General features: G+C 62.3%; 1 protein-coding gene across 1 annotated transcript in view; it reads left to right on the top strand.

Moving 5' to 3' along the window:
- The window catches only part of LOC115644086, an 8,804-nt gene extending 1,628 nt beyond the window's left edge, over positions 1-7,176 (top strand). The window contains exons 3-5 of the mRNA XM_030548180.1: positions 196-475; positions 823-1,176; positions 5,031-7,176. Coding sequence (XP_030404040.1) covers positions 196-475; positions 823-1,176; positions 5,031-5,248 — 852 coding nt within the window. The 3' untranslated portion in view covers positions 5,249-7,176. The remainder of the gene's footprint in view (positions 1-195; positions 476-822; positions 1,177-5,030) is intronic.
- The last annotated feature ends 3,706 nt before the right edge of the window (positions 7,177-10,882 follow it).

Here is a 10,882-nt window from a genome sequence, read left to right on the forward strand (position 1 = left end):
CAGGAATCCCTTCCCCGGGCAGGTGCCCCTCACCGCTTCATGTGGCTGACCTGAGTGGATCCAGCTCTGTCAGGCGGCCCTTTGCCAACCCCTTCCTGGCATCTCCCTGTTTGTGTGGTGCAGAGCCCAGCCTTGGACACAGCACCAAGTGATGGTCACACCTGGCTCTCCCCAGCTGGGGGCTTGGCTCTGTAGGGTGACTGCAGGACATCTCTGTTACCTGGCACCCTTGGCATCGTGGCCGGGCCCTGCACCCCAGGTGGGCACCACAGGCTGGTCTCTCGCTGCTGGAACCAACCGGGTGTGAGTACAGAATCTGCCAGGGCATCTCCCTGTCCTGAGAGAGTCTGGAGCCCTCAGAGACCCGGCTGCCGCCCCAGGGATTCACCATCCCAGGGTTTGTTACCAGCCCAGGATGTGTCACATGCTGCCCATCTGGCTCGTCCCCTTGGCTGCTTCCTGCTGCAAGGGTCAGGTACCATGCAGGGGCTGACTTCAGGGGATCCCAGGGGGAGGTGGGTGGTGTGGGGAGAGCAGGCCAGGGATGGGGAGTCGGGGAGGTTCCTGGGGAGTGGGGCAGCCTGGGGAACACAAGCCAGGTGAGAAGGGGAGGGGTGCTCCTGGCAGCAGGGGGAGGGATGGGAGGTTGGGGAGAGACCCTGGCAGCAGAGTTGGGGGAACTGGGGAAGGGCAGGGTCAGGGAAGGTCCCCAGCAGCAGGGAGCCTGGGAAGGTGGGAGGGTTCCCAGCAGTGGGAATCCAGAGATTGCAGGGCGGGTCACAGCCTCTCCTGCTCCGCTCGATGTCTCTCCTCCCACCCCAGAAGTCCGAGTGCACCAGCCACCGGAGGTGAGGGCCTCACCGGGGGGCTCCGTGCTCCTGAACTGCAGCTTCTTTGCCACCCCAAAGGCCTCCAAGCTGGCGGTGACCTGGGTGCAGAGCACACCCGGTGGCAGTGGGGAGGTGCAGATCTACCAGCCACCCAGCCAGGTCACCGAGCTGCGCAACCGCGTTGCCCTGGACTCAGGGCGCTTTCGGCACCAGCGGGACGTGTCCCTGCACCTGGTCAACCTCACCCAGCATGATGCCAGGCTCTACCGCTGCTTCATCTGGACCTCAGCCACCAGCAGCCACGCTGGGAACGGGACCGAACTCAGCGTCCTGGGGGAGGGACTAGGTACCCCTCCACCCCGTCTGTGGGACCCCTGGGGGACAGGGGAGCCGGGGCATGGAGGGAAGGGGGAAGGGCAGGGAGAGGAGGAGGATGGAGGGAAGGAGGAAGGGCAGGCAGAGGAGGGGCATGGAGGGAAGGGCAGACAGAGGATGGAGGGAAGCAGGAAGGGCAGGGAGAGGAGGGGGATGGACAGAAGGGGGAAGGGAAGGGGGAAGGGGAGGGGGAGGAGAGGGAGGATGGAGGGATGGGGGAAGGGCAGGGAGAGGAGGGGGATGGAGGCAAGGGGGAAGGGCAGGGAGAGGAGGGGGATGGAGGGATGAGGGAAGGGCAGGCAGAGGAGGGGATGGAGGGAAGGGGGATGGGCAGGGAGAGGAGGGGGATGGAGAGAAGGAGGAAGGGCAGGGAGAGGAGGGGGATGGAGGGCTGGGGGAAGGGCAGGCAGAGGAGGGGGTGGAGGGAAAGGGGAAGGGCAGGCAGAGGAGGGGGATGGAGAAAAGGCGGAAAGGCAGAGAGGAATGAGAGGATGGAGGGAAGGAGGAAGGGCAGGCAGAGGAGGGGGATGGAGGGAAGGGGGAAGGGCAAGGCAGAGGAGGGGGATGAAGGGAAGGCGGAAAGGCAGGGAGAGGAGGGGGATGGAGGGAAGGGGGAAGGGCAGGCAGAGGAGGGGGATGGAGGGAAGGCGGAAAGGCAGGGAGAGGAGTGAGAGGATGGAGGGAAGGAGGAAAGGCAGGGAGAGGAGGGGGATGGAGGGAAGGGGAAAGGGCAGGCAGAGGAGGGGGATAGAGGGAAGGGGGAAAGGCAGGCAGAGGAGGGGGATGGAGGCAAGGGGGAAGGGCAGGCAGAAGAGGGGGATAGAGGGATGGGGGAAGGGCAGGCAGAGGAGGGGGATGGAGGGAAGGGGGAAGGGCAGGCAGAGGAGGGGAATGGAGGGAAGGCAGAAAGGCAGGGAGAGGAGGGGGATGGAGGGAAGGGGGAAGGGCAGGCAGAGGAGGGGGATGGAGGGAAGGCGGAAAGGCAGGGAGAGGAGTGAGAGGATGGAGGGAAGGAGGAAAGGCAGGGAGAGGAGGGGGATGGAGGGAAGGGGAAAGGGCAGGCAGAGGAGGGGGATAGAGGGAAGGGGGAAAGGCAGGCAGAGGAGGGGGATGGAGGCAAGGGGGAAGGGCAGGCAGAAGAGGGGGATAGAGGGAAGGGGGAAGGGCAGGCAGAGGAGGGGAATGGAGGGAAGGCAGAAAGGCAGGGAGAGGAGTGAGAGGATGGAGGGAAGGAGGAAGGGCAGGCAGAGGAGGGGGATGGAGGGATGAGGGAAGGGCAGGCAGAGGAGGGGGATGGAAGCAAGGGGGAAGGGCAGGCAGAGGAGGGGGATGGAGGCAAGGGGGAAGGGTAGGCAGAGGAGGGGGATGGAGGGAAGGGGAAGGGTAGGCAGAGGATGGGGATGGAGGGAAGGGGGAAGGGTAGGCAGAGGAGGGGGATGGAGGGAAAGGGGAAGGGCAGGCAGAGGAGGGGGATGGAAGCAAGGGGGAAGGGCAGGCAGAGGAGGGGGATGGATGGAAGGGGGAAGGGTAGGCAGAGGAGGGGGATGGAGGGAAGGGGGAAGAGTAGGCAGAGGAGGGGGATAGAGGGAAAGGGGAAGGGCAGGCAGAGGAAGGGGTGGAGGGAAGGGGGAAGGGCAGGCAGAGGAGGGGGATGGAGGCAAGGGGGAAGGGCAGGCAGAGGAGGGGGATGGAGGGAAGGCGGAAAGGCAGGGAGAGGAGTGAGAGGATGGAGGGAAGGAGGAAGGGCAGGGAGAGGAGGGGGATGGAGGGAAGGGGGAAGGGCAGGCAGAGGAGGGGGATAGAGGGAAGGGGGAAAGGCAGGCAGAGGAGGGACATGGAGGCAAGGGGGAAGGGCAGGCAGAGGAGGGACATGGAGGCAAGGGGGAAGGGCAGGCAGAGGAGGGGGATGGAGGCAAGGGGGAAGGGCAGGGAGAGGAGGGGGATGGAGGGAAGGGGAAAGGGCAGGCAGAGGAGGGGGATAGAGGGAAGGGGGAAAGGCAGGCAGAGGAGGGGGATGGAGGCAAGGGGGAAGGGCAGGCAGAAGAGGGGGATAGAGGGAAGGGGGAAGGGCAGGCAGAGGAGGGGGATGGAGGGAAGGGGGAAGGGCAGGCAGAGGAGGGGAATGGAGGGAAGGCAGAAAGGCAGGGAGAGGAGTGAGAGGATGGAGGGAAGGAGGAAGGGCAGGCAGAGGAGGGGGATGGAGGGATGAGGGAAGGGCAGGCAGAGGAGGGGGATGGAAGCAAGGGGAAGGGCAGGCAGAGGAGGGGGATGGAGGCAAGGGGGAAGGGTAGGCAGAGGAGGGGGATGGAGGGAAGGGGAAGGGTAGGCAGAGGATGGGGATGGAGGGAAGGGGGAAGGGTAGGCAGAGGAGGGGGATGGAGGGAAAGGGGAAGGGCAGGCAGAGGAGGGGGATGGAAGCAAGGGGGAAGGGCAGGCAGAGGAGGGGGATGGATGGAAGGGGGAAGGGTAGGCAGAGGAGGGGGATGGAGGGAAGGGGGAAGAGTAGGCAGAGGAGGGGGATAGAGGGAAAGGGGAAGGGCAGGCAGAGGAAGGGGTGGAGGGAAGGGGGAAGGGCAGGCAGAGGAGGGGGATGGAGAGAAGGGGGAAGGGCAGGCAGAGGAGGGGGATGGAGGCAAGGGGGAAGGGCAGGCAGAGGAGGGGGATGGAGGGAAGGCGGAAAGGCAGGGAGAGGAGTGAGAGGATGGAGGGAAGGAGGAAGGGCAGGGAGAGGAGGGGGATGGAGGGAAGGGGGAAGGGCAGGCAGAGGAGGGGGATAGAGGGAAGGGGGAAAGGCAGGCAGAGGAGGGACATGGAGGCAAGGGGGAAGGGCAGGCAGAGGAGGGACATGGAGGCAAGGGGGAAGGGCAGGCAGAGGAGGGGGATGGAGGCAAGGGGGAAGGGCAGGCAGAGGAGGGGGATGGAGGCAAGGGGGAAGGGCAGGCAGAGGAGGGGGATGGAGGGAAGGGGGAAGGGCAGGCAGAGGAGGGGGATAGAGGGAAGGGGGAAGGGCAGGCAGAGGAGGGGGATGGAGGCAAGGGGGAAGGGCAGGCAGAGGAGGGGGATGGAGGGAAGGGGGAAGGGCAGGCAGAGGAGGGGAATGGAGGGAAGGCAGAAAGGCAGGGAGAGGAGTGAGAGGATGGAGGGAAGGAGGAAGGGCAGGGAGAGGAGGGGGATAGAGGGAAGGGGGAAGGGCAGGCAGAGGAGGGGGATGGAGGGAAGGGGGAAGGGCAGGCAGAGGAGGGGGATAGAGGGAAGGGGGAAGGGCAGGCAGAGGAGGGGGATGGAGGCAAGGGAGAAGGGCAGGCAGAGGAGGGGAATGGAGGGAAAGGGGAAGGACAGGCAGAGGAGGGGGATGGAGGGAAGGGGGAAGGGCAGGCAGAGGAGGGGGATAGAGGGAAGGGGGAAGGGCAGGCAGAGGAGGGGGATGGAGGCAAGGGAGAAGGGCAGGCAGAGGAGGGGGATGGAGGCAAGGGGGAAGGGCAGGCAGAGAAGGGGGATAGAGGGAAGGGGGAAGGGCAGGCAGAGGAGGGGAATGGAGGGAAAGGGGAAGGACAGGCAGAGGAGGGGGATGGAGGGAAGGCAGAAAGGCAGGGAGAGGAGTGAGAGGATGGAGGGAAGGAGGAAGGGCAGGGAGAGGAGGGACATGGAGGCAAGGGGGAAGGGCAGGCAGAGGAGGGGGATAGAGGGAAGGGGGAAGGGCAGGGAGAGGATGGAGGGAAGGAGAGGGCAGAACAAAGGAGGGGGATGGATGATGGGGGACCCCCAGCAGCCCCCTGTTGCCCCCCTGCAGGGACCCACACATGCTCCCCTCTGTTCCCTCTCTAGGATCCGGGGTGCAGCACTGGGCAGCCTGTGGTCCCCTGGGAGTCCTGGCGCCCATCCTGCTGGTCCTGCATGCCATGGTGTGCTGGGAGTGCCAGGGCTTGCGCCACCGTCGGAGGTCCATGAGGTTTGGTGCCCAGAGACGAGATGTGGCTGGGGACCCGGGCTCACGGCCAACCCTTGGGCTGGCAGGGAAGGACGGAGCCCCCCGATCCCTCTGATGGCTAGTTGGCTGCAGGGCGCCATCACCTCCGCTCCAGGGTCCTCTTGTCCCCAGAGTCCCCTCCCTTGCTCCTGCGCAGAGTCGGCTGGGGGACAGCAGCAGCTGGGGAGGGAACCCTCAGGGAGCCCCCCTGGCAACCTGCGCCCTGGAAAGGAGAGGTGCCCGATGTGAAGCGGCTGTGAGAAGAGGGTCCCAGGACGTGCGGAGGCTCTTTGGGAACCCAGGGGGCCCAGCAGCTCCCGCTCCCCCAGGAGGGCACCATCTGGGCTATATTGAGTAGATGGTGCACAGGATACATGTGGGCGATGCCATCCCCACCACAGAGACACAGCCCCACTGCATGGTGCAGGGCCTGCAACCAGCAACTCTCGTCCCCACAAGCCACAGCCCCAGAGCGCAGCCTGGCCTCCCCACGTGGTCTGCACCCTGCAGCTGAGCCTGTCTCTGCTGGGGGAAGTGAAACAGGAGCCACTGCTCGCAGGGCCGGGAACAACCCCAGGCTGCTCTGACCAGGCCCAGCTCAGGGCTGAAATAGCAGCGAGGGGCACTGCTGAGGTCTGCTCTGCCTCTGCGGCTGGGGGACACAGCACGCCCCGGCTGCAGCTCCAGCGCTACGGGACGGACTGGGGGTCTTTGCACCCTGTGCAGGCCTGGATTTCCAGTTAGGCACCTGCCTGGGGCACTGGCAGAAGTTGCCAAGTATGTGCTTTGCTAGCCCAGCGGGGCTGTATTATTTTGCTGCCCCGTTGCCACTGGCCACACTGCTCAGGACTTCTCGGGAGGGAGGGAGCCTCTGGGTCAGCCCCACCCCCTGTGCTGACACCCACACGCCACTCGTCCCACCTCGCGCCCCCTCCCCACAGCATGCACACGGTTCTTGTCCGAGGGAGGCAGAAAATATGCTGCAGTTCTGCCTTTTGCCCACCAGAGGCGCTGCTGAGGCGCCAGAGCAGCCCGGACTGGCTGGTGTGGGGGGTTGGTTTCTCTGCCTGTAATTGTGAGGATTTCCCCTTGTTATCTTGTGAGAGCCTTACTCTTTGGCAGGAGCACTGTGTGTGCCTCAGTTTCCCTCTGCTGCACAATGTCCAAGTGGTGAGAATAAGCCTGTGACTTTTGCGGGGGCTTCTCCAGCTGCCTGCACCGATGCTGTGGCCTCCCCTTCGTGACCTGAGACCAGGAGGGGGATGCCACCAGGGGACTCTGGCCTGGAAAGTGAGACAAAGGCTGGAGGAGGAGCAATGGGCCGGGCCGGGGCCAGGCAGCTGGAAGCGAGTCAGTCCCAACTGTTTTGGGGCTCAGGGGGAGGATGAGAGTCCTGGCCCTGGGCTCCCCTCCCCCCAAGTTGGACTTGGCTGAAAGTCCCTGATTTCTGTGCTAACGAGCTCTGCCTTACGCTGCATTCCTGTCGCCTAATAAACCGGCTGTTTTACCGGCTGGCTCAGGGTCACATCTGACTGCGGAGTTGGGGTGCAGGACCCTTTGGCTGCCCCAGAAGCCACGCCCAGGTGCACTCGCTGCGGGAAGCGAACAGTGTGGAATAGGGTGACCAGATCAGAGGAAGAAAATATTGGGACACGTGGGGAAGGGGTGTCTGCCAGCAGAGAAAAAAAAAAGCAGAGTGCTGCCAGCGGAGGGGGGGAAACGAAAACCAAACGGAGTACCGCGAAATATCAGGACAAATTGCATCCCAATCAATGCGGGACAAACGCGTCAATATCGGGATGTCTGGTCACCCTAGTGTGGAAGGGGAGGCTGAATGCTCCAGCTCAGACCCAGGAAGGTCAAAGCTGTGTGAGCTGCTTAAGTCTACTCAGAGGGAGGAGGCATGCTCTGTGTAGCGGGATTTGGCTGGGGTTTGGCTGGGGCTCGTGTGACGTTATTGATATAATCTGAGACCATATAGAACATGGTTGCAACCAAGGTCCTGTAGTGGCACCAAATCTTATGTAAAGGGGGTCATATAAGGTGTCTCAGACCAGATTATAGGTTGCTGGTTAGGATTATGCTGTCTGTATGCACGTGTCATTTTGTAGTTGAAGTTATGAGTATTGGCTCTATACTGTCTGTATTTCAAATTTGTGCTGTGCTTCTGGGAGACAATCCAGACAAGCTGGGGTTAGCTTTGCCTAGCCTGCTTGATGGCCCATTAAGGACCATCAGCTACACAACTGACCCATTGAGAGGAGGCAGATACGCCTTGTGACTCAGCAAAGTATGCAGGGACTTGCCCATGTGACTTCAGACTCCATTTTGCTGTAATTTTCCACAGTAAGAACAAAGAGGTTCTTACACCTGGAAAAGACTATAAAAGGCTGATGCCTCTGTCACGGAGTTTCCGGGCGATGCTCTGGAACTGCTCCCCACAAAGCCAGTCAGGACTTTGGGGAGCCTCCTCTCCCTTGGAGCAGACTTGTTCAGGGCAAGAAGCTCACACGTCTTCACTTCCTGGGTCTCTCCTTGGAGCATTCAGCATCCTCTGCCCCTCCGTGCGCTTCCCACAGCGAGTCCGCCTCAGTGGGGTCCTGGGGAAGCCACCAGGTCCTGCACCCCCACTTTGCAGTCAGATGTGACTCTCAGCCAGCCAGTAACACAGAGGTTTATTCAGTGACAGGAACAGGGTCTAAAACAGAGCTTGTAGATACAGCGAACCAGACCCCTCGGCTGGGTCCATTCTGGGGGGCAGTGAGCCAGACCCCCAGGTCTGCCCTCCACCCTCGACCCCAGCCAGCTCCAGACTAACAACCCCTCCCAGCCCCTCCTCTCTGCTCAGCCCCTTTCCCGGGCCAGGAGGTCACCTGATCCCTTTGTCTCCAACACCTTCAGCTGGCACCTTTGCAGAGGAGGGGCCCAGGCCATCAGTTGCTAGGAGACAGAGTGTCAGGCATTTAGGGGCACTGGCCCTTTGCTCTGCCAGAACTTAAGAACTGCCATGGGGACACTGAGGCACCAACACAGTATTCAGAGAAAACATTAAGAACATTCCCAGTTCGTCACATCTCTCCCCACTTCGAGACCGAACTGAGCGAGGTCACTTCAGCCAGTGACGTGGGCAAGTTCGAACCCACCAACGTTCCCATGGATGCCCCAGCATCTCTCCCATTCCTTGGTGTGAGTTACACCAGGACAGTCCAGTCTCACGCCCTCCCTTAGGTCGGGTGTGCTTGATGGCACTTGCAGGCTGCATGGGGGAAGTTTTATGCAGCCCACACCCTTTGCCACCCCAGTACCCCTGGGCTTCAAGCTGGGATTGGGTCTTTTCCCAGCCCTTTGGTCTGTGATTCGGGCTCCCTTGGTTAAGAGCCCCCATCTTGGCCTTGGCCAGCTCTGGGCTTGGGCAGCCGCTTCCCACTTTGTGGCCCAGACACAACACCTCTGCCGTCCCCCCTTACACTCTCCAGCTTTTACCGTCAGTCCCACCTCCTTGAGGCAGCCCAGCCCCTCTTCACCTGGGACACCTGTTCCTCCCAGGTCTGGCTAAAGATGCACGTTATCAGTGTCTGCCAGGGCCAAGTTCTCCATCCCTCTCAGCTTGTCTAGAATCTCCCCAGGCCTAGGCATGGGGTTGGCATCAGACACTGTGATGGCTTTAAGCTTCTGATAGCCCCCATAAAACCAGATCATCCTGTCTCGCTTGGGGATCAGCCCCACAGGTGAGGCCCATGGGCTGTAAAATGGCTGGATCCCATCTAAAGCCAGCATGTCCCTGACCTCTCTCTCCAGGTTCTGGGCTGCTTTCCCAGTGACTCTGAACGGGGAACACCTGATGGGGAAATTGTCTCCCACCTCAGGGAAGAGATCCCCCCGGGGGTCTTCCCCCTTCTCCATCCAATCCTCCCCCTTCAGGTCCAGGGGTCCCCTCACTCTCCTCCCATCCAGCAGCTCAAATGGGAAGAACCCTGTGGATTCCTGGGGTACCACCAGCTGCCTCCCGATTCCCCCCAGTTCTATTTCCCCTTGGGGAGCCCATTCCCGGTACAGGAATCCCTTCTCCTGCAGGACTCTGTCCCTGCAGCCTTCCCTAAGGGGGTTTGCAGCACTGTGGCCAGCAAGTTCCCTCAGCTTCTCCAAGGAGGGATCCCTCTGCAGCTCCGTCTGGGATTCAGCAGCTGGGGCAGGGAGTGGGACCTGCTCCCTCTCGCTGGCTGGACCTGGGGTCACAGCCCCCCTGAGCCCTGTCCCTGGTAGCTCCCTCCCTGCTGTGCAATCACTTCCCAGCAGCACGTCTGGACCAGACAAACCTGTTTGGCAGCTGACCTGCCCTGCCTGGGTGTCCCCCCACTCAGCTGGGGTCTCAGCTCCCCCCGTGCTCAGCGCTGCCCTTGCTGTCCCAGTGGGGGCAGGCAGCGAGCTCTCTGCTCTGGTCCCAGCATCAGAGCCAGCGTGAGCCCCCTCTCCGGTGTGCAGGGGGGCGGGGAGCATCTCTCCCTCCCACTCAGCCCCAGGGGGCTGGTTACAGGTAGGCAGGTATCCTGAGCCCAGCAGCCCCTCCCCCCTGCCAGCCAGGTTATTTGCATTTTCACTGACCATTTCAACCCTAGCCAATTGGTTCCCTGGATTTGAATTCAAACCCTCGGCCGTTACAGGAGCGGGGCCTGGATCCTGTCCCAAGGGGAGACAGTCACCCCCCAACAGGGCCTCCCAGCCGATGTCCTGGAGAACCCCAACCACCAGCCAGCCCGACCCCTCCTGGGTCTGCACAGGGATCTGGGCCATAGGCAGGGCGAGGGGCTTCACCCCAGGGAACTTCACCCAGGTCCCACAGTCCCTCAGCATCTGGGGCTGCACCACCACAGTTCTCTCTGTCCCAGGGTCTCGCCCCTGCAGGCGTGTTTCCCCACTGACCCCTGGGCAGCCCCCTATGTCTCTCTGCTCCACCATCACCAGTCCACGCTGCTGCTGCTTCTCATGCAGCTTTTCCTCGGGCTCTTGCTCTCTCTCACGGTCCTCTCGCTCTCTCGGGCTCTGCTCCCATCCCATCCGTCTCCAATCTCCTGATGGGGAACCCAATCGTGAAGACCCTCGTCTGATTGGGGACCAGACTCCCGGGGATGCCTGGCTGATGCTCCAGCTGCTCTCAGATACTCTTGTAGCCCCATCTGGGCCAGGAATCTGCTCCTCAGAGCGGTGCTTCTCCTTCAACTGCACGATTAACTGTGCCTTGGTGAACGTCCCCATGTGTAACACTCTCTTTGTGCACAGGATCACAATGTCCTTCTTAAGGAGACGGTGATAGGCCATCACTTCACCGTTCCCAAGTGGCTCTGGACTCACAGGCCTGTGTGCTCTTGGCTCCCCCATGGTTTCCAGGAAGAACCCCTGGTGTGCCAGCCCTTCTCGTGATCACCACCTCTTTGCCAGGGTCGAGCTGCAGACTCCTCCGCCCCTGGGACTGCTCCTGCAATCCCCAGGGGAACCCTGCTACTGCAAAAATCCTTCTCTCTTCCAGGGTCGAGCGGCAAGCTCCTCCGCCCCTGAGACTGCTCCCTGCAGTCCTCAGGGGGACCCTGCTACTGCAAAAATCCTTCTCTCTTCCAGGGTCGAGCGGCAAGCTCCTCCGCCTCTGAGACTGCTCACTGCAGTCCTCAGGGGGACCCTGTTACTCCAACAGTCCTTCTCGCTGGTCACACACTCC

The sequence above is a fragment of the Gopherus evgoodei genome, unplaced genomic scaffold (genome assembly GCF_007399415.2).
Source record: "Gopherus evgoodei ecotype Sinaloan lineage unplaced genomic scaffold, rGopEvg1_v1.p scaffold_87_arrow_ctg1, whole genome shotgun sequence".
Taxonomy (NCBI): Eukaryota; Metazoa; Chordata; order Testudines; family Testudinidae; genus Gopherus; species Gopherus evgoodei.